The 24613-nt window shown below is 38.4% G+C and overlaps 1 protein-coding gene across 1 annotated transcript; it reads left to right on the top strand.

The window, feature by feature from the left end:
* The first annotated feature begins 12206 nt into the window (after positions 1 to 12206).
* Positions 12207 to 15839, top strand: LOC143036690 (uncharacterized). Its single transcript, XM_076204279.1, has one exon. It carries the CDS (start codon positions 12363 to 12365, stop codon positions 13548 to 13550), a length of 1188 nt encoding a protein of 395 aa, XP_076060394.1. The 5' UTR covers positions 12207 to 12362; the 3' UTR covers positions 13551 to 15839.
* Positions 15840 to 24613: the final 8774 nt, after the last annotated feature.

The raw sequence follows: 24613 nt of genomic DNA, 5'->3' as shown, positions 1-24613 counted from the left end.
GCGATCGTATATGGTCAAAGTCTACGCCTAGGGCCTGATACAAACCGTGAGGCAATAGAGGACCGATGATGGTCGGAGGTATGGCGCTGCCGAGAGGCCCGATGACCCTGGGGGGCGCCACACTCCGTACCATAAGACACGTCCCCCTGTCTTCAAAGAGGCCCGGGTTCTTACCACGGACGGCCTGGAGATGGGCGTATTGCGATCGTATATGGTCAAAGTCTACGCCTAGGGCCTGATACAAACCGTGAGGCAATAGAGGACCGATGATGGTCGGAGGTATGGCGCTGCCGAGAGGCCTGATGACCCTGGGGGGCGCCACACTCCGTACCATAAGACACGTCCCCCTGTCTTCCGAGAGGCCCGGGTTCTTACCACGGACGGCCTGAAGACGGGGACGGATTGCGATCGTATATGGTCAAAGTCTACGCCTAGGGCCTGATACAAACCGTGAGGCAATAGAGGACCGATGATGGTCAGAGGTGTGGGGCTGCCGAGAGGCCTGATAACCCTGGGGGGCGCCACACTCCGTACCATAAGACACGTCCCCTGTCCTCCGAGAGGACCCGGTTTGTTTACCAGGGACGGCTCGAAGACGGGGACGGATTGTGTTTGTATAAAATCAAAGTCGAAGAATGGGACAAACCAGCAGCCAAGCGGAAAGCGATAAAACTAACAGACGATTAATCAGCAGGAAACGGGACCGCCTGCTCCCATGTGGGCAGCGAGTTAACCACTCCGTCCCGTTTCCGCGATCTAAGTGACGCGACGCCCGGCTCGAGCTAGCCGGGTAAGAAGGGAGGGGATAGGGAGGGGGAGGTGGGGTCGACAATGCGCATGCCTGCACAGAGCCGGGAATTTTAAATTTCCGATGATTTTGGCGGAAAATTCAAACCGCACTCAACCTTCGGGAAATGGCCATATGACCAGGAGTGTGGTATGGGATTATCGCTATAGCTTCGCTGTGCAGGTTTCTTTCAGCCGATAATTGTGTTCTTGAAGGAGAGAGTTGGCATGAGCGATATCGAGTGCGAGATGTATGTTTATGTGAGACGACCGTGTGACCTTGGCTCGTGTGTGGGTGGTTACATTGGGTACTAGCTGGCTCTGGATCTGGGTGATAGCTTGGTCCGTGTCAGAGAATTTCCAGGAGAATTCGCCTAGTGTGATACCTAGTGTGAATGGAGTTGTGCTAGCTTTTTGGAATGTGCCTGGGTGTAATTGGGAGAGTAGTCGAAAGTATGCCATGAGTGAGACTACATGTTCCAACGGTATTTTGTTTTCTGAGACCCAGTCTGACTTTTTGAGGTTTTCTAAGTTCACTTTTAAATATTGAAGCTATTTTGACAGTTTTTTTTTTTCTTTTCTTTGTGCCATGATTGTACGTTTTTGTCAAAGAGTATAGGGGGAAAAGGCTCCAAGTGGCTCAAATGCACAAAGGACTATTTAAAGTGTTATAAGAATTCATGATAGGTTGAGGTTTCCTCAAATAAACCAATCGATTGGAAGATCAAAATTCCTTACATGAGTAAACAATGCATTAGAATATTGGCCTGTCTTAATGCTATGTTTATGCTGTTTTATTCTTACTTCTAAATCTTTGCTTGTTTGTCCAACATAATATTTATTACAATTAAAACATGGTATTTTATAAACATATCCCTTCAAATCATTTGGGTAGTTTTTTTATCAGTAGATTTTTAAGTGGAATTATTTCTAAAGACAACCTTATTTGGCAGTATACTACTTAAGATCTTTAACTCAAAAAATTCCATATAAATATTACTTAAGACAGCTGATAAAGTGTCTTAAGTAACATTTATTATATTGCCAAATAAGGTCAAATGGTTTCGGTATGTTGATGATATCCTTTGCAAAATTAAATCACTTAGTCGCTTCAGTAAAATTCACTGTGGATATTGAAGATAATTCAAGCATTACTTTTTTGGATTGGAAAGTTTATAGATGTGGTGAGAAATTTAAATATAGTGTTCACCGTAAACCTACTAATGTAAATTCATGTATTCATTATTATTCTGCTCACCATGTTAGAGTTAAGAAATCAACATTCTCTTCTATGTTCCTCCGTGGATTACGCATTTGCAGCCCTGAATTTATTAATGATGAGATATGTAATATTTATGAAATTCGAAAGCATTAAAATACCCAAAACACTTAATGGATAATTGTTTGAAACATGCATAAAGGACATTTTATAATACTGAAAGAAAACAAAAATTTGATAACACAAACCTGTTGATACTTCCATATAATGAAAATATGATAAAGATTCCCAGTATCTTAAAACATTTTAATGTTAATATTGTCTTTAGAAATAATTCCACTGTTAAAAATCTACTGATAAAAAACTCCCCAAATGATTTTTAAGGGATGTGTTTTTATAAAATACCATGTTTTAATTATACTAAATATCATGTTGGACAAACAAGCAAAGATTTGGAAGTAAGAATAAAGAGCATAAACATAGCATTAAGACAGGCCAATATTCTGATGCCTTGTTTACTCATGTAAGGGATTTTGACCATCCGATCGATTGGAAAAAGTCAACAAAAATTGTACCATGTAAAGATATGATTGAAAGAAATATGATAGAATCCTGTATCATCAAACATGACTATGAACAACTCCTCATTAACAATTTAGGTCTACACAAACTTGACCCATTTATTGTTAAAGAGTATATATGATAATTACTGTAAGGAAAGGTTACCCACCCCTACCATTCAAGATTTGACCTGACCTGAAATAATTAGCTTAAGTGGTACCCCTTTCCATGTGTCAAACCTCTCTCGTACATACATATCTCATCTTACTCTGTATTTATTCATTCTATTGTAATCCTTGAAAATGTGAAAACATTACAAAAGCGCTCGGATTCCTCGGATTCCAAGTTGTTGTTGTTGTTGTTTTTTTCCTGTGGTGTTCAGCATATCGGTGTAGTCACGTGTGTTTTGTGATACTTGTGCTTATATACATATATATATATATATATATATATATATATGTATGTATATAAATATATATGTATGTATATATATATGTATATATATATATATACATGTATATATATATAAATACATAAGGACCCTCATGGTGAGGCAAAGTGGCTGCATCGTCCTCCAGGGAACAGGTCGGTGGTTCAACAGTAGACCGCCAAGGGTGCACACCACGTTTTCACTTTGGTGCGTGAGTGGTGAGTCGAGATGAAAATTCAACATTTCTCTTTTAGAGGAGCGCAACGGAGATTAACAGATCCACGTGTCAGCATCTAGAATAAAAAGTCAGGCAGTTGTGTCCCTCTTGTCCGACATCAGCAAAAAAAATATATATATCGAAGTATCCAAACCTACTCACTACCTTAACAGTTTATTCTATCAGCCGCAAAGTAATTTTTATATACCTGAAGGAAACTCCCTCCCCCACCTACCGCTGCAGGGAAAGGGTAAAATTAATTTCTTCTTGAAAAGAATACAGTGTAGTTTCTGTTCTATCCGCCACCGCGTGTTTATAAAGGGGTTCAAAGCTATTACGTCTATAGATGGTTTACCCGGCTGAATAGAAATAATACACACGCCACAGAGTTTAGTTGAAAATAAGATATTATGACCTCTAAAAGGCTATATAAAAATCGGATATGGATGCTTAAAGCTTTACCCAATATATTGATTTGATTGAGCCTTGCAAACACAATGAATAATAAAACTGCCATAGCAACCAAATATTTCATCATTATCATTAGGAGATAAATAAGGCAGCAAATAGTATCTCTGAAAGACAGAAATGGAGAGATCATTGAATGCAGGGACAAAATGGTAAAAATAATAGAAGTAATATATCAAGAGCTTTGCTCATCAAAGACCGTATTTGAGTCAGTAAATTCATCTGTAGACGTTAGTCGTGGTCCAAAAGTTACAAAGAAAGAGGTAGCGTTTGCTCTAAAAAGTATTAAACTAGGAAAAGTGCCTGATATATCGACAGATCTTCTGAAAGACGCAAAGAAAGATAATTGTAAATTGGCTTAGTTATACACCCAATGTTTACGTCAAGAAACCGTTACAGAATCATGGTGCAATGCTATAATAACTTTACTTGATAAAAAGGAAAGGAAAAAGACCTTAGTAACAACCATGCGATTAGCTTGTTTTTAAATGTATATAAAGTATTCTACAAGATCCTTATAAATTCACTAAGTAAAATTTTAAAAAGGGAACCAGGAGGCAGACTTTAGAAGCGGATATTCGACCATTTACAGACGATGAATAAAATAATCAAGAAAACTACAGAATACAATAAACTCATTTGTTTAGTTTTTAGATTACGAGACCTTTGACCTGGTGGAACAAATAGCATTACTGAACTCGCTACGCAACCATTGTGCAAACGAACATATCGCACATGGTCTAGACAAGATTATGCGAAAGGCGCCGCTATGATTCGACTACAGAAAAATAAAGACTGAGAAAGGACTATGGTAAGGTAATATAATTTCACCCAAATTATTTACAACTTGCTTGGAAAACATTTTCAGAAGACTGAGTTGGAAAGACAAATTTTTGAAGAATAATAGTGAATACTTTAATCACTTAAGATATGCAGATAACATTATTCTTATTTCAGAAAGAGCGGAATAGTTATATAATGAGTGATATGAAAAAGGAAAATCTTAAGGTAAGTTCAAAGATGAATAAGAGTAAAACCAAAGTAATGTTCAACATGAAAGTTCAAGGTAAAGGTATGAGAATCGATGAGAGTCTTGAAGAAGCTGAAGAGTATAATTATTTAGACCAGATGGTGAAAGTGACTAAAGATCATAATAATGAAGTAAGAAAGCATATTATGATTGGTTGGGAAATGTTTGGTAAGTATAAAAAGATCATGAGAGGCTCTCTACTTTTGTGTCTGAAACGCAATCTAAATCAATGTATAATGCCAGCCATTATATACTGATGTGAAATTTAGAAATGATGAATGCGGTGTAGGCAAAGGTAAGGAGTGCACAAAGGAGAATAGAGAGATGGTGAACATAACACTGCAAGACAGAAGTGAGCAAGTTGGGTGAGATAGCAGGCTGGTGTGAAGGATATTGTGGAGGTGATAAAAGAGAGGAAATGGAATTGGGCAGGTAAGTCAGCGCGAACGAATAACGATCGATGTAGGTATGGAGCGTGACCAAAAATACATACATACATATACCAAAGGCTTTTTCCCCCTTACAAGGGAGGTAGCCAAAAAACAAAGGCATAGAAACCACTCCCACCCATTCCATCCCCAACATACTCCACTCCCCTCTACCCTCTTCCCTCCCTCTTATCTTGGCACCTTCTGGATGACGGGTCATCCCTGCATCTTGTCCACTGTCCTGGGTCAGAAGCAGTGTCGCAAGACACAGAACATCCACAGCAAGGCCGCTTCATCAATTCATCCAAGTAATAACAGCTGATTTGGGTTAATTTTGGGGTGTTCTTTTGAAATATGCAATGTTCATGTGGATATATTTGCACATTAACCCCCTATAACATTTCTGCACAGTGGAGCACACTGCATTGTGAGATATGGCCAAAAGCATAACAGAAAAAATATCTAATTAAGAAATAACAGTTGCTTATAGGTATTTAGGGGTGCTGCACCCCTGGGGACGACAGGAGGTGATGGATATAGAGCTGCCTAGTTACCTTGTGGCCTCTTGCAGTCTCCTTCATTCTTATGTTCTTATGCAATATTTCTGACTGTAAATATGCACATAAACTCTTCACAGGCCGTGATATGCCTGCTCAATGATAACAAAATGTACTTCGAGGTTACACCAAGTACACAGAAATACCAGAATACCATAACAAATAAATAATAATAGTAATAATGATAAGTAAAACGAAAAAACTTTGGCATGCATTCTTTTTTTTTTTTCTATAAAACACATATCAACCCCTTCTGCCCTGGTATAATTTTCGAAAGAATCAGTATAAGGCAGAGACTGGATATGTTACAGTTCATTTACATGGAAAAACAATAACATCATCCAATGCAAGTACATTTAGCACAAAAATAATAGAAACTGAAACGTACTTATAAATTAAATTTACCACCCGATGCAGCAAAAACTCGTTTGGAAAAACGTCTACTTTTTCAATCTGCAATCTACACCTGGGTTGTACGAGATATCAGATCATAGCATCCCAGTGGTTTAGTCGTCTTTTGACATACTTCTTGCTGACCAGACCCTTTCATAGTTCGAGCACTCACCCACATGTTGCTCAGCAGTGATTCTTTTTCTGTTTGTAGCCAATTCGTTGTTTGTCAGTAAACATCATGTGATATCCCAGGTTGGACACACTACACAAGCACTAAACTGTGCAGGCCCCTGAAACAAACCAACATGGTCTGAACATTGTCCAGCTTGTGTGCGGAGTGAATGGGAAAATTTCCTCTCTAAGCCTTCTAAACATATCCACTGAGCTATGGAATCATTTATTTTCGTATGACTTTTTCCAGAAATAGGTAAAACAGTCATTTGCATCGTGTACCACATGAACACAGCAGTTTGAGGCCACCATCTTGGACAATGCTGCGTTGTGATTGGCTGGTAAGTAGACACTGCTATCCAGTGGGTTTGAGACGAGCTAAAATCTGGAATGCAAGGTTGACTCACTGACAATATCTTATTGCCTCTGGGTAATTAATGTGCAACCAAATCCACATAAACATTGTTTTTTAATACATTTAGTGTGCGTTTTCTTACCTACTGCTAAAAAAGAAAATCTATTTGGAAAGGTCAAACGATCTTAAATGATAAGAGGGTATGGTCCATGGTATAATGAAACAAGTGTGTGAATGGATGCCACGCGGGAAGCGTACAAGGAAACCAGACAGAAGGTGGAGAGATAAGATAGAGAAGTTTGCAGGAGTGGTGTGGCATATATTGGCGAGTCATGAAAGGGTATGAAAAATGCCTTTGTTCGGCAGAGGACTCAGAATGGCTGACTTGATTGATTGACTACCTTCGGCTGCAGAAATGTCTTAGGTGTGACATCACCATGTGACGTCAATACCGCAGGAACCACAATGGGAAGCACGTGATCTGACTCATTGTCTTCCGGGAGTTTATGTACTTGTTTGTTTATTTACATCGCCGCGCGTGTTGGATATAATTGAAACGGAATTCTGGGATATTGCTTTTTTCATCATATTTGCAAGGATTAATAAGCGTCACTCGTAAATACAAGGTAAACAAAATCAATGAGGGGGAAGCCGCTTCATATAATCCATTTGTTACGTATATCTAATTCTGGTTAAAATTGGACGATCACAAGAGTACATCACAACGAAGGGAGATGGGAGTGTGAGAGAGGGGGGAGGTGGAAGAACCCAAGAGAAAGTTTAGGAATGTAGCGAGAAAAAAAAAGGGAAAGGTAACCCAAGTCTAAGAGAATAAAGGTTGTGTGTGTGTGCGTGTATGCGTAATTCACCAAGGTTTTGGATCACGTGTTGGACTCGCGATCGCCAGCTTTTACTTCTTTCAGTGCGAGTTCCCGTGTGTGTGCGAATACACGAACGTATGAATACACACACACACATGTATGTATGTATCCATACATAAATACACACACGCAAACACACACACACACACACACATATGTAAATGACATGGATGAAGGTATAGAACGTTTTATGAACTTTACAGACGACTCAAAACTACTAAAAAAGTACGGAAAAAGATTGTGAATCATTACAGAGACATGGCCAAGGTCTGCGAATGGAGTCAAATGTGGGAAGTGAACTTCAACATTAAGAAATGTAGTATAACGGAATTTGGAAAAAGTGAAAAATAGAATATCAGATAATATAAAATCGGTGCAAAGGAAGTTAAGAAAGTTGGTTCTGAAAGGGGCATAGGAGTATCACCAAAGACGTCCCCAGACAAGCAAATAAACAAAATAGTCGGAGAAACCTACAATTTGCTAAGATCAATAAAGGTGGCTTTTAATCACTTGAGTGAGATAATGGTAAATAGAATACTAGTCACACTGATAAGACCAACAATGGAGTACGCTGCGACACTATAGACACCCAGTACAAAAAAGAATATAAGGAAAATAGAGAGAATTCAAAGAGCAACGACAAAGATGGCCCCAACACTTTCAAAATTGACATACAAGCAAAGATTGTCTAAACTGGATCTACCAACCCTGGATTAAAGATGAGAAAGAGACGATCTATTGGCAATTTACAGACTCATGAAAGGCATGACAGAGAAGAATTATTAAAGTGGGACAGAAGAAAAACAAGTGGACATGAAGAGAAACTCAGAGAGGATAGTAATAGAAGAGATCTGAAGAAAAAAAAACAGTTTGCCACACAGAGTGGTGGATGTCTGGAACAAATTGGACTAAATAATAGTGTGCAAACACCATACAAGAATTTAAGAACAAACTAGTTGTTGCGAGATACAAAGAAGGGTTGCCACGAGTGTAGCTCTCCTTCCCGTATAATACTAGGTAAATGCGCGCGCACACACACACACACACACACACACACACACGGCTCGGTGGCAGATTGGTAAAGCACTGGCCTCACAAGCCAGAGAACCGGGGTTCGATTCCCCGGTCGGGCGGAGATAAGTTGGGTTTGTCTCCTTTCACGTGTAGCCCCTGTTCACCAAGCAGCGAGTAGGTACGGGACGTTAGTCAAGGAGTTGTGACCTTGCTGTCCCGGTGTGTGGTGTGTGAGTGGTCTCAGACCTACCCAGAGATCGGCTAATAAGGAGCTCTGAGCTCACTGCCGTAGGGTGGTGTCTGGCTGTCTCTACAGAGACTGCAGCAGATCCGAGGTGAATACACACACACACACACACACACACACATATATATATATATATATATATATATATATATATATATATATATATATATATATATATATATATATGGCCTATTGGAACAAGTGTGGTGTGAATGGATGCCAAGCGGGAAGCGTACAAGGGGACCAGACAGGTGGAGAGATAAGATAGAGAAGTTTGCAGGAGTGGTGTGACATATATTGGCTAGTCATGGAATGGTATGGAAAATGCCTTTGTTCGGCAGTGGATTCAGAATGGCTGACTTGATTGATTGACTACCTTCGGCTGCAGAAGTGTCTTCGGTGCGACATCACCATGTGACGTCAATACCGCAGGAACCACAATGGGAATCACGTGATCTGACTTATCGTCTTCCGGGAGTTTATGTACTTGTTTGTTTATTTACATCGCCGCGCGTGTTGGATATAGCTGCAACGGAATTCTGGGATATTGTTTTTTTTCATAATATTTGCAAGTTAAGATTAATAAGCGTCATTCGTAAATACAAGGTATACAAAATTAATGAGGGGGAAGCCGTTTCATATAATCCATTTGTTACGACAAGGTGATTTGAATATCTAATTCTGGTTAAGATTGGACGATCACAAGAGTACATCACAACGAAGGGAGATGGGAGTGTGAGAGAGGGGGAGGAGGTGGAAGAACCCAAGAGAAAGTTTAGGAAAGTAGCTAAAAAAAAAAAAGGGAAAGGTAACCCAGGTCTAAGAGAATAAAGGTTATTTGTGTGTGCGTGTATGCGTAATTCGCCAAGGTTTTGGATCACGTGTTGGACTCGCGATCGCCAGCTTTTACTTCTCTCAATGCGAGTTCCCGTATGTGTACGAGTGCACGAGCATATGAACACACACACACACACATGTATGTATGTATCCATACATGAATACACACACATACACACACACACTCACATATGTAAATGACATGGATGAAGGTGTAAAATGTTTTATGAACTTTACAGACGACTCAAAACTACTAAAAAAAAAGTACGGAAAAAGATTGTGAATCATTACAGAGCGACATGGCCAAGGTCTGCGAATGGAGTCAAATGTGGGGAGTGAACTTCAACATTACGAAAGGTAGTATAATGGAATTTGGAAAAAAAAAGTGAAAAATGGAATATCAGATAATATAAAATCGGTGCAAAGGAAGTTAAGAAAGTTGGTTCTGAAAGGGGCATAGGAGTATCACCAAAGACGTCCCCAGACAAGCAAATAAACAAAATAGTCGGAGAAACCTACAATTTGCTAAGATCAATAAAGGTGGCTTTTAATTACTTGAGTGAGATAATGGTAAATAAAATACTAGTCACACTGATAAGACCAAGATTGGATTACGCTGCGACACTATAGACACCCAGTACAAAAAAGGAAACAAGGAAAATAGAGAGAATTCAAAGAGCAACGACAAAGATGGCCCCAACACTTTCAAAATTGACATACAAGCAAAGATTGTCTAAACTGGATCTACCAACCCTGGATTAAAGATGAGAAATAGGCGATCTATTGGAAATTTACAGAATCATAAAAGGCATGACAGAAGACTTATTAAAGTGGGATAGAAGAAAAACAAGTGGACATGGAGAGAAACTCAGAAAGGATAGTAATAGAAGAGATCTGAAGAAAAAAAACAGTTTGCCACACAGAGTGGTGGATGTCTGGAACAAATTGGACTAAATAATAGTATGCAAACACCATACAAGAATTTAAGAACAAACTAGTTGTTGCGAGATACAAAGACGGGTTGCGAGATACAAGGACGGGTTGCCACGAGCGTAGCTCTCCTTCCCGTATAATACTAAGTAAATGCACACACACACACACACACACATATATATTTTTTTATTTATTTATATATATATATATATATATATATATATATGTGTGTGTGTGTGTGTGTGTGTGTGTGTGTGTGTGTGTGTGTGTGTGTGTGTGTGTGTGTGTGTGTGTGTGTGTGTGTGTATTTACCTTGTATTTTACGGAAAGGGGAGCTATGCTCGAGTGTCCCGTAGCGTGTGTGTATTTACCTAGTTGCATCTTACGGGAAGGGGAGCTATGCTCGTGGAGTCCCGTATTTGTATCTCGCAGTGTGTGTGTGTGTATTTACCTACTTGTATCTTACGAGAAATGGAGCTATGCTCGTGGTATCTCGTATTTATATCTCCCAGTGTGTGTGTGTGTGTGTGTGTGTGTGTGTGTGTGTGTGTGTGTGTGTGTGTGTGTGTGTGTGTGTGTGTGTGTGTGTGTGTGTGTGTGTGTATTTACCTAGTTGTACCCAAGGTCCATATAGGTTGTACCTAGTTGTATTTTACGGGAAGGGGAGCTATGCTCGTGGTATCCCGTCTTCATATCTCATTTTATCTAAAATATTTTTAAAATCATGAATTGTTTTTGCACACACTTTCTCATCTAACTTGTTCCAACTGTCTATTACTCTGTGAGGAAAGCTGTTCTTTTTTCAGATCTCTTCTATAGCTGTCCTTCTTGATTTTCTTTCCGTGTCCTCTTGTGCCGACGAGAGAGTGTGTATGTGTGTGTTTGTGGTCATCATGGTCTTGGATAACGTGTTAGAATTGTGATCGACAGATATTACCCTCCCGGAAGAGAGCTCAGAGTTCATATATGACCGATCTATGGGTAATGATGTGACCTTACACAGACACACACACACGCATGGGCACACACACACACGCGCGCGCGCGCGTGTGTGTGTGTGTGTGTATTCACTTGGTCTTTGGATCACGTGTTGGACTCGTGATCGACAGCTATTTCCCTCCTGGAAGAGAGCTCAGAGCTCGTAGGTCCGATCTATGGGTAATGCTATGACCTTGCACACACACACACACCCCCAACTCCCCGCCCACGAGAGTTGGAGTAACACCCCTCAGCGCTGCGATACTGATATTATTTCAGCCCCGGGCGAGAGTCGAACCCGGACCTCCGTAGTGGCAGGCCAGAGCTCTAACCACAGCGCCATGAGAGGTGTGTGTGTGTGTATGTGTGTGTGTGTGTGTGTGTGTGTGTGTGTGTGTGTGTGTGTGTGTGTGTGTGTGTGTGTGTGTGTCTGTGTGTGTGTGTGTGTGTGTGTGTGTGTGTGTGTGTGTGTGTGTGTGTGTGTGTGTGTGTGTGTGTGTGTGTGTGTGTGTGTGTGTGTGTGTGTGTGTGTGTGTGTGTTTCGTGTAAGTTTTCTTTCTGGTAATTATAGAAACCCCATAGTTCTGTGTTAGAAAACGCTGACGAAACGTCATTCTTCATGAATCAGGGTGGAATGATGATGCACCTCCACTGAATTCTCCTTCCCTTGCTCCTGGCTAGCCGCCAGTCTTGCAGAACACTCCCGAGAAACAGGTGTAGGCGCACCTTGTGTAGAAACTTGATTCTCTTTCTCGGGTTGCAGGTTTCACGAACTATCTTATAGAAAAAGTGTTGCGATTAGCCTTCGACAAGTTATCACGATTGATTACATATTGTAGGTGCATTCACCATTAACAATGTTGAACTGGATATCAGCGTTATTGGCCATCTTTGTAGTACAGCAAAATAGCTGCATGCCAATGTCGATCGAAGGCATGGTCTCTCCCTCTGAGGATACTCGAAGTATACCAATCCAAACGCCCGTTATTTTTGATGACCTTCCCCCAGTAACAGAAATCGATAAAACGCTACCTGTTACTTTCGTGGATGAAAATACATCCATTGAACCCTTTTCAGCATTTAAGTCAAAGCCAAATGTTCATTCTACTGATGAATCAAATCAACGTCCATTTGTGCAAAGTGAGTCAAAACAGACGCAACCTAACATTGCCATTTCATTCCCGACCACCCCGCCTGAAAAGAAATTACCAGTCCTTCCAACCATCGAAGAAAACAGCGGAAGTGGTGATGGTGATGTCGTGTTCCCAGACCTAAGGGAGAATTCGGAGTCAACAGCAAATGACTTTATATTAAACCTGTTGAATGACAACTCGACCGAATGTGATATTGACATCGGCTTTGTACCATTTAACGGAAGTTGCGAGCGGCTACTGGCTCGAGGAAGCTGTGCCGCCGGTGAATGGCTTGTGTACGAAGGTGACAGATTTCAATGTCAGATACGCCCGTGCCCCTGGAAACAAGTGCTTTTTGATGGTGTTTGTGTAAATGTCAGCAGCTTTGATGTTTGCCCTCGTGGCCATATTTTGTATGTGGACTTGTCAGGAGAAGCCTCCTGTGACTGTCAACATGGTTATGTCTATGGGCCTAGAAGTGGGGAATGCTATGCTCAGTACACACAGGGCCCCTGTAACCTAGGTCATTATGTAGTGATAGATCCAATATTTGGCAGTGTGAAATGTGTTCCAAATCCATGTGACTTGGATGGCTGGCTACACCATGAACCATCTAATAAATGTTACCTGAAGTTATATGATGGATTTTGTAACCAAAAAGCCCTGTGGTTCAATGAGGTTAATCGAACTGTATCATGCAAGGATGTCCTGCCATTCAACATCTTCCATACACCAAAGTTGAACAGCTGCCCCCCAGGATCTTTACGAGACTTTGTACAAAAATGTCGAGCATACCTCCCACGTATTCCTGTTAGCTCCACATATCCCACAGCTAAAATTGGGGCATGTCCTCCAGGTTACACACGTGACCCATTGGGCACTTGCAAAAAAGTTTTCAGTCTTTTTGCATAATGATAAAGAAATGGTTATGTAAGGTGTGCTAGCTTGTTCAGGAATTAGAATATTAGTTGTAACAATGAAAATGATACCTAAAAAGATACTAGTTAAAGGAAAAAATCATATACTGTATTGTGAACACCTTGCTGGTGGGAATATTTAGTTACATAACTTGTATAACTGTGATAATAAGCTTAGAACATTGTATTTTTCTTTCATGTACACCTTTTAGGCCTATTTCTCTTTTCTTATGTTCGTATTCTTATATATATACCAGACGCAAGTGCATTAGACCTCTTTGTGCAGATTTTTCATATCAACTTCAAAGTCAATTGGTTGTGTGTTGTGGTCAGCATCATAATTAAATTTCACTTCCTGATTTTTCCAGTATTTGTCTAAGCGATTTTCAAAGTGCACATTAGGGGCATTCACTATTTGACTTGGCAACCTATTCCAAGTGTCAATAATTCTTAGGGAGAACTGCTGCTGTCCTGTCTCATTTTTCCTGCTGCCCTAATCTTGTAGAGTTTCAGACCATAGGTCCTAGTGATACCTTCAGATTTTGTCAGCGTTGGTGCAGTGTCTTGATTGTAGTAATTATGCATAATCTTGTATACTTCAATCATATCTCCCCTAAGCCTTCTATATTTCAAAGTGGGCAGGTTCAATCTCCTAAGTCTTTCCTCATATGAGAGATTCTTCATCCCAGGAATCATCTCTGTACATTCTCTATTGCTGTAATATATTTTTTTCCACCTAAGACTCCACACATTTTGTGCACATTCAAGGCGTGTTCTAACCATAGCTTGAAAAAGCCATCTAAAGATGTTTAATTACATGATCTGAAATGTCCTTATTGTCCCCATAGTTTGATTAGCTTACTTTACTTTAGCCCGGATGTGTTTCTCAAATCTTAGTCTGCTATCTATGATCACACCTTGATCATTTTCTGTCTCAGTCTTTTATAATATCTTTTTCTGTCTCGGTCTTTTGGAATATACAGTTCTCTTCTTCATTTCTTCTTCACATTGTATACTGCCTTTCATCTATTAATTGTGTTCTTCCTTGAATCGCCATGTATTTACATTTATCAGGATGAAAACACTTAACAACTTAACCATTTGCTTGACCAGTCATGCAGCGCATTTACATCTCTGCAATATTTCACAATCTCCTGCTTCTCTGATTTTTCTATATACTTTTGTGTCATCTGCAAATAAGTGTGCTTCTGACTGGACTGTCTGGAAGATCATTGATGAAAGTCACAAATAGCACTGGTCCCAGCACACTTCCTGTTAAAAATGTACTGATCCAGTTTAGCAGATTTCCTGTTATCCCATAGCTCTGAAGCTTTGGGATTAACCTTTGATGGGGGACTCTGACAAATGCTTTGCAAAAATCTAGATGTATCACATCTATACTCCTTCCCTGGTCGATAGTCTCCATCCAATCATCTAACACTTTCAGCAGCTGAAGAACTGTAGAATGCCCCCTTATAAAACCATATTGTTTATTACTAAAAAGCTTGTTCTTCCTCATATTTGAAATTAATCTATCTCTAATAATAGATTCCATTATTTAGCATATGATACAGATTAAACTGACAAGTCTATAGTTCCTGGCCACTCTATGGTTTCCTTTCTTAAAGATTGCACTTACATGAGCAGTCCTCTAGTCATCTGGTATACTATTAGTTTGCAGAGCAGTGTTGAAAATCAGTTTCACAGCATCAACTATTTCTTACCTTAGTTCTTTAAACACTCTAGGATGGAGGTCATCAGGCCATGGTAATTTGTCTGTCTAAATTTTATTCTGGATATCCATTACTTTATCTGTACTAATACTAAGATCCTTCAAAGGATGATCAAATTTCCATACAGACAGGATTGGTACATCATGAGCCTGCTCTCTCACAAAAACCTTTGCAAAGAACTCTCCTAATACTTCAGCTTTTTCCTGGTCGCTTCCGGTCATCTTCACTTGGCCATTTTCTTGTCTTTCTAAATATGCAATAACTGAAGAAGTTTTAAGTTTTCCTTTAACGTATCTCCAAAATTTCTTGGTTTTTGTTTTGCATCTCTCACTATTGTCAGTTCCTTTTCTTATCATTCTGGTTAAGCTTCTTACTTTATTTCTCTGTCTAGATATGAAAGTCTGTCATTGCAAGGCAACCTTGTTTAAAATGAGTGATTGTTTAAAGATTGTAATACATTTTTCCCATAGTGCATTTACCATGCACTATGGGAAAAGACAAGATAGGGATGAGTGGAGAATGGGTGTGTATGGATGATGCTGTGATGCATAGAAGGGAGTGGGTGGGAGATGAGAGAGTATGTGTGAATGATATTTTGATGCAGCCTGTTGAGATTTCTCCCCATCTTTTTCTGCACAAGGGGACAGAGAGGGAGGGTCACCAATTAAATGAAGCACCCTTCCTATGATTGTGCTGTTTCTTGCTGCATTGCTTCTGATCCAGAGCAGTGGGCAAGATGCAGGGATGGCCCATCATCCAGGAGGAGCCAAGAAATAATGGAGGGAGGGGTGGTGAATGGGAGGGGAGTATGTGGGGATTAAATGAGTGGGAGTGGATTTATGCCTTTGACTTTACCTCCATTACAAGGGGGAAGAGGCCCTTGATATATGTGCTTTTGAATTGGCCATCATCTTATATGGGATAAAGGGCCTTTTGTGTGTGGGGGAGTGTGTATATATTTATATATCTATATCTCTTTATATATACATATATTTATATATATATATATATATATATATATATATATATACATATATATATACATGTGTGTGCATATATATATATAGATGTAGTATGTGTATATATATAATATATATATATATGTATATATATATACACGTGTGTGCATATATATATAATATACATACATGTGTGTATATATATATATATATATATGTATATATATACACTTCCTGGCAGAAAAAGTGGAACATACTATGAAAACATTCATTAAACTTAAATATCTTAAAGGGTTATTATATAAACTAAAAAAGAAAGCAAAGCTAACAAGTTACAAAAATAAAAATGGAAATAATGAAGTTGATGGGAGAAAAACACATATAACCGTACCAAACACTGACATAAGTCCAATCCTTGATACATTCCTTTTGAAAGTGGGCATAAAGATTGCAAAGACAACAGGTCATAAGATCAGACAGAACATTAAGCATAAAGACACTAATGCAACAAATGAAAATAGTGTGGTATATAAAATTCCCTGTAAAATGTCCCCTTCAGCATACTAAGGAGAATCTGGCTGAGGACAGAAAAGATTAATTGAACATAAAAATGATGTAAAAGCACACTGGACAACTAATTCCATTGTTAGGCACACTGAAGAATAAGATCATCTCCCTGATTGGAATAATTCAGTTGTTCTTAAGGGGGTACGCGACACCTGGAGGTCATTTTCTAAAATATTTAGAGTAAAGAGCTGAAACTTCTCAGGTAAATAGGTATCCATATTGCCTACATTTTAGGTGAAGCAGAATGATGTATGTACACATGTACACATGTACGTATACCAGTAGCGACATTTAAAAGTGCACAGCACCATAATACGTGGACCAATTTGTTTTATATTTTGGCTATGATTAGTCAGTAGGCACACCTAGGGCCGTCCATTGAGTAATTGAACAATTTCCTTTATACTTTTGCATACAGGCATTTCAATTTTAATGTCTGGCAAAAATCGTGAAAAATACAAATTGTTTGCTCGTTTCCATTATTACTCCGAACTCTTTCATCCTATTCAAAATATTCGAACGATCGGCCCTAGCAGTTACTAAAAGTAATATTCCCTGTAAGTTTCATCTAAATCTAATGTATATTAGATTTTTTATGATAAAAAAAAAGTAGAAAAATATCGAACGGAGATATGGCAACTTGAAATATGAATATATCTGTAACTTGCTTATAGTTTCACCAATTTGACTGATTTTTTCATGGCTTAATTCTTATTATATAATAAGTAAGTACAGTAAAAATTATCAACATATTTTAATTATAAGTACTTTAAATACTGAAAAACTAAAGTATAAGTATGTCACAGTAGTGACGACGCACAGACGACAACATCATATAATTTGCTTTTTTGCACCTTTGGCGGTTTCTTCATATGAAACCTCTCTGCTGGGGGTCTTCAGGGTATCTAAATCATTGGAAAGAGGTTTATTTTCCAGTAGTGGGCGCCTTCTCTTTCCTCATCAGATTCCCCTCGCCAATCTATGTTGGTAGGGCACCCCCTCCAGCATCATATGATGTCCCTTCTTCTTTCTTCTTGTATAGCCTTGGTCTTTTTCCTCTTGCTTTCTTCTTTGGATTTAATCTTCCTCTTTGAATTATTTAGTCTAATGTTGTCCTTTACCTCTGTCACCGTCACAGAGGTGCAGGTGAGGGCGGTGGTGGAGTGAGAGGTGGTGAGATCTTTAGTCGTCTTTGACTGCTTGCCATCTTTAACTGCTGTTTTTTGTCATTGTGATGTTCTTTTGTTCTTTTTGCTACCCATGATGACTGTACTAAAGAGTAATATGTACTAGCTAAAGTAATAGATTGCAATGAGAGCTCATGAGACATGCGTACTTCCCTTTTCAGAGCTAGCCGGTAACTAACGCTTAGTTTCGCACAAAGTTGGCGAAATATTCTCCCTCCACCTTCCTCCCTTCCCCTCCACAATCGTATTGGCCGTTGATACACTGGGCGAGTGTAAATTCAATCAAATTTCAACGTTATTCGCTGCGCCTGAAGGTCCTAAGTGGCACGCCTCCTTCTAGTGTGGGTTGCGCCTTTAAAATCTGTCCCTTTAATCCTCACCCAGGACCTTTAAATTGCGCGCGGCTGGAAAATTATTTGTCGGGATTTATTTCTAAGTGGTATACGAACATTTTGAACACAGTTTTGAAAAATGCCATATCTTGACCAAATTCACCCCCCCAGGTGTCGCGTACCCCCTTAATAAAGGGTATACAAAAAGTTTGAGAAAAGCAATTGAAGGTGCATATATAAATATCAATGAAAACATAAATAATAGAGAAGGCTTTGTATGTCTAGCAAAGCCAACCAGTCATATAATGATTTTTTAAAACATAAAACTTGTGTATTAAGCTTTCCCAGGTGGCCTAAAAGATGAAGGCAGTGGGTATATTTTGTCCAATTGTGATCAAATGGTAGCTTTGATAAGGACACTGTGAGGTTGAAATGTCAGCATTAAATTCTCCTCCTATTTCCTCATTTCTTTCTCCACCATCATTCAAAATATATGTATATATAATGTATATATATATATATATATATATATATATACCTAGTTTTACCTAGTTCTATTATATGAGAAGGGGAGCTATGCTCATAGTGACCCATCTTTGTATCTTTCAGCATCTAGTTTGTTCTTAAATTCTTGTATGATTTTTGCACACACCATTGTTTGATCCAGTTTATTCCAGACATCCACCTCTCTTTGTAGAAAACTTTTTTCTTTCCAGATCTTTTCTATAACTATCCTTTTTGAGTTTCTTTTCATGTCCTCTTGTTTTTCTTTTATCCCACTTTAATATGTCTTCTCTGTCAAGGACTTTCATGCCTTTCATGATTCTGTAAATGGCCAGCACATCCCCTCCTTCTCTTGTTTGTTGCAGGGTTGGTAGCTCCAGTTTAGACAATCTTAGTTTGTATGTCAATTTTGAAAGTGTTGGTGCCATCTTTGCTGTTGCTCTTTGGATTCTTTCTAATTTCTTTATTTTCTTTTTTGTGGTACTCCAATCTTGGTCTTATCAGTGTGACTAATATTTTTTATCATCACTTCATCCAAGTAATTAAAAGCCATTTTTATTTATCTTAGTAAATTTTAGGTTTCTCCGACTATTTTGTTTATAGGCTTGTCTGGTGACATGTCTTTATTGATAATTACTCCCAGGCACTCTCTGAGTTAACTTTTCTTTACTTCCTTTGAACCAATTTCATATTGTCCTGATACATATATATCTTTATCTAATTTGTTCCAAGTATCTATCACTCTGTGTGGGAAGCCTTTTTTTTTTTTTTTGTCCTCTCGTTTTTCCAGTATCCCATTTCTCCGACTGTTTTATTAGTATGCTTATCCGGTGTCATGTTCTTGCTGATCATCACTCCAAGATCTTTCTCCGAGTTTACTTTTTTGACTGCTTCTTCACCAATTTTGTAATCTTTCAATATTCTGTTTTTACTCTTTCCTAATTCCATTATACTACATTTCTTGATATTGAATTTTACTTCCCACTTTTGAGTCCATTTCCAGATCTTGTCCAAGTCTTATTATAAAGAGTTGCAGTCTTCCTCCATTCTTACTTTCTTTAGTATTTTTGCATCATCTGCAAAGAGATTCATGTAACACTCTACTCCTTCATCCATGTCATTTATGTATATGGCAAACATGATCGGGGCCAGTACTGATCCCTGCGGGACACCACTTATCACTTCTTCCCAGTTTGCGAATTTGTGTCTAATTACTACTCTCATTTTCCTCCCAGTCTTTCATCCATTCCAATAATTTTCCTCTGATGCCACCTATTGACTCTATCTTTCTTATTAGTTTATTGTGTGGTACCTTATCAAATGCCTTTTGTAGATCCAGAGAGGGACAGTCTGCCCATCCATCGCTCTTTTGTGTTATGTCTATTAATCTTGAGTAGAAGCAGATCAAGTTTGTTGTACATGATCTTTCTTGTCTGAATCCAAACTGATTTGGATTCAGTATAGTTTTTTCTTCCAAATGCTTAACCCATCTATTTTTGACAACTTTTTCACAAATTTTTGCTACAGTGCGTGTTAGGGAGACCGGTCTGTAGCTTCATGGGTCTACTTTGTTTCTTCCCTTATAAATTGGTACAATGTTTGCCTTTTTCCAGTCCTATGGCACTTTTCCTTCTTTAAGTGAGAATTTAATTATATTGTATATTTTGTCTGTTAATTCTTCCATGCATTCTTTCAGTATACAATATGCAATTCCATCCGGACCATGTGATTTTCTGACATCAAGGGTTTTAATTTGGTCGCTGATTTTCTTCTGTGTTATGATTATTTCTTTCATTGAGGGGGATATCTCTCTCTCTAGTTCCTTACAGTTAGGTGAGTTTTCTATTGTGAATACTGATTTGAAAGGGTTGTTCATGATTTCAGCCATTTCCAGTTCTTCTGTATATTTAGTTTTACCTTGGCGCAGTTTTTCTATTTCTTGTTCGTTCTTCAGTTTGCCATTTACATACCTGTAAAATAGTTTGGGTTCTTCCTTGCATTTTTCTATTACTTTTTTTTTCATAGTTTCTCTTTTCATCTCTGCACATTTTTACATACCAGTACTCATTTCTTAGTTTGATGTACATTTGCCATTTGCTTGTTTTCATGTCTCTTTCCATTTCTTCCAAGCTTGGTTTCTATTATCCTTAGCTATACTACACCTTTTGTTGTACCAGCTTTTTATGTATATTCTTTCCATTTTTTGTTGTGGTACGTATTTATTTACTCCCTCATGTGAGTGTGTGTCTGTATATATATATATATAATATATATATATGTTCACTATAAACCCACTGTCGGAGAAATAATAACGGAAATAAAGGGAAACTGTATTTTTCGACTACTGTCTGTAGTCCTCTTCAGCATTTTGCTGAAGAGGACTACAGACAGTAGTCGAAAAATACAGTTTCCCTTTATTTCCGTTATTATTTCTCCGACAGTGGGTTTATAGTGAACTTTTATAAATGTGTTATAACATACCATTTTCCAATATATATATATATTTACCTAGTTGTATTTACCTAGTTGTATTTTGCGGGAAGGGGAGCTATGCTCGTGATGTCCCGCCTTTGTATCTTGCAGTGTCTAGTTTGTTTTTAAACTCATGAATGGTTTTTGCGCATACTATTCCATTGTCCAGTTTGTTCCAAGTGTCCAAAACTCTATGAGGAAAACTGTTTTTCTTCAGTTCTCTTCTATAGCTATGTTTTTTTATTTTCTTTCCATGTCCTCTTGTGTTTCTTTTGTCCCAGTTAAGTAAGTTCTCACTATCGAGTACCTCTGTGCCTTTCATGATTCTGTAGATGGTCAATAGGTCACCTCTCTCTCTTCTTTGCTCCAGTGTCGGTAACTCCAGTTTAGCCAATCTCTCTTCGTATGATAGGTTTGCAAGTGCAGGTGCCATTTTTGTAGCTGCTCTTTGGATTCTCTCTATTTTCTTTATAGTCTTTTTGGTACTGGGGGACCACAATGTCGCTGCATACTCTAATCTAGGCCTTATCAATGTAACCAATATTTTTTTCATCATGTCTTCGTCCAAGTATGTAAACGCCACTTTTATTGATCTTAGCAAGTTGTAAGTCTCCCCGACAATTTTGTTAATCTGTATATCATAGGACAAGTCGTTCGTGATAATTACTCCCAAATCTTTTTCGGATCCTACTTTCTTTACTTCTTTGGTTCCAATTGTATATTTTCCTGATATTCTGTTTTTGCTTTTTCCAAACTCCATTATGCTACACTTCTTAGTATTAAAGTCCACTTCCCATTTCTGACTCCAGTTCCATACCCTATTTAGGTCTTCTTGCAGTGCTTCACAGTCCTCATCAGTTTCTATTTTCCTTAGCAGTTTGGCGTCATCGGCAAAGAAGCTCATGTAGCAGTTCACGTCCTCATCCATGTCATTCATATAGATAGCAAACATTATTGGTGCCAGCACAGATCCTTGCGGTACTCCACTGATCACCTCTTTCCAGTCTGAATATTTTTCTCTGAGCACTACTCTCATCTTTCTACCAGTCAGAAAGTCCTCTATCCATTTTAGTAGGTTTCCCTGTATTCCTCCTATGTGTTCCAGTTTTTTTAGTAGTTTTCTGTGTGGTACTTTGTGTGTGTGTATTTACCTAGTTGTATTTTGCGGGAAGGGGAGCCATGCTCGTGTTGTCCTGTCTTCATATCTCATTTTATCTAAACTGTTTTCCACACACCACTTTCTCATCTATCTTGTTCCAAATGTCTATTACTCTGTGGGGAAAGCTGTTCTTTTTTAGATCTCTTCTATAACTGTCCTTGATTTTCTTTCCATGTCCTCTTGTATTTCTATCGTCCCATTTTATTAGGTGTATGTGTGTGTGTGTGTATTTACCTAGTTGTATGTATCTAGTTGTATTTTACGGGAAGGGGAGCTATGCTCATGGTGTCCCGTCTTCATATCTCATTTTATCTAAACTATTTTTAAATTCATATATTGTTTTTGCACACACCACTTTCTCATCTAACTTGTTCCAACTGTCTATTACTCTGTGAGGAAAGCTGTTCTTTTTCAGATCTCTTCTGTAGCTGTCTTTCTTGATTTTCTTTCCGTGTGTGTGTGTATGTATATATATATATATATATATACACACAACCCTCGATTTAGCGGACCTCGAATTTGCGGACTTTCGATTTAGCAGACAATAAAAGTGTGTCCGTAGTAACAATGAAATTCCTAAGTCCGTCAAATGAAAATTTGTCCAATAGGTGTCCGGTAGTAACAGTCAAATACCGGACAAAGTCCGTAAAATGGAAATTTGTCCGATAGGTGTCCGGTAGTAGTGGTCAAATCGTACCGGACAAAGTCCGTAAAATGAAAATTTGTCCGGTAGTAACGTATGTGCACGCTGAAACCTAACGGCTTGGTTCAATTTCTTCTTTATATATAATGTACATCATTATACATATGTACTGTAGCTTTTTATTGCATATCTAATACATATGTGCGTGCCGAAACCTAATGGACAATTTTCCACGTAACGGACTTATGTCCAATAGGTGTCCGGTATTAACGTATGTGCACGCTGAAACCTAATGGTGTGGTTGGTTCAATTTCTTCTTAATATGTAATGTACATCATTATACATATGCACTGTAGCTTTTTATTACATATCTAATACGTATGTGCACGCCGAAACCTAACGGACAATTTTCTATGTAACGGACTAATGTCCGGTATCCAGTATTGGTAACGGACTGACCTGACTTTCAAATAACCGACTTTTGTAAATAACGGACAAGGGTCTGCACGCATGTGTCCGTTAAATTGAGGGTTAAGTGTGTGTGTGTGTATATATATATATGTACATAATATAATATAGCTACTCATATCACAACAATAAAGAAAATAGAGTAATCATAGCAATGGTTTTTCACACATCTAATTTTTTGAAGGGAGGGCTATTACAACACTATATGAACTGTAGATAGTCATACTCAAGACAATATTATTTGTTTGCGAGAAGAACCATGTCAGCATATTTGGTTATTAGTATGATCTAAGCCTTAAGATAGACAAAAAAAAATTTTTCTTAATGATATTAGAATAAATTCTGTTAGAAACATCTTGTATAACTTTTAACATCCTTTATGCTTACATCAGATTTGGCCCCATGAAGTCTATGTGAAGGGTAAACATGATCCACAATCAAACACTAAAAGGTTCTTGCAAGGTCAGGAAACAAAAGAATAAAACAACATATTATTATTACTACTTTTTTTTCATCCTTGATATCTGACCAAACCTATCTTGATAAAAGCCCAGTCACATTTCAGTTGTTTATAATCTATTAACCCCATCTCAACTAAGTGGCACTTATCTTTTTATGTCAGCTGCCTGTGTGTTTTCTTCAGTGCCATATGACTCCTTCAGGAGTAAAGGGTATAACCTTATTGCTACAAAGGGAGTGTCAGAAAGATGAATAAAAGTGGTGCCTATTACAAAGTTTAGATGGATTAGAGCCCCTTTGCTGCCACTGGATTGACATGGAGATGAATATAATGGCCTGGCATCAGCCATGATATATTCTATATAAGGGAAAATTATATCTGGTACAGATGGAGTTTTAACTTGATTACATTATATTATAAAATGATATCTGGTACAGATGGAGTTTTAACTTGATTAAAACCCCTCTGCTGCTGATTGAGGTGAACAGAATAACCTAACAACAACCAGAATGAAAGGGAAAGTGCTACACTGTTTGAAAGGGATGGTATAAAGATGAATATGATAGTTTGGCAA

This window comes from Oratosquilla oratoria, chromosome 21 (assembly GCF_046742065.1).
Source record: "Oratosquilla oratoria isolate Oo_2021 chromosome 21, ASM4674206v1, whole genome shotgun sequence".
Taxonomy (NCBI): domain Eukaryota; kingdom Metazoa; phylum Arthropoda; class Malacostraca; order Stomatopoda; family Squillidae; genus Oratosquilla; species Oratosquilla oratoria.
This window is presented reverse-complemented; position numbering and strand designations above follow the sequence as displayed.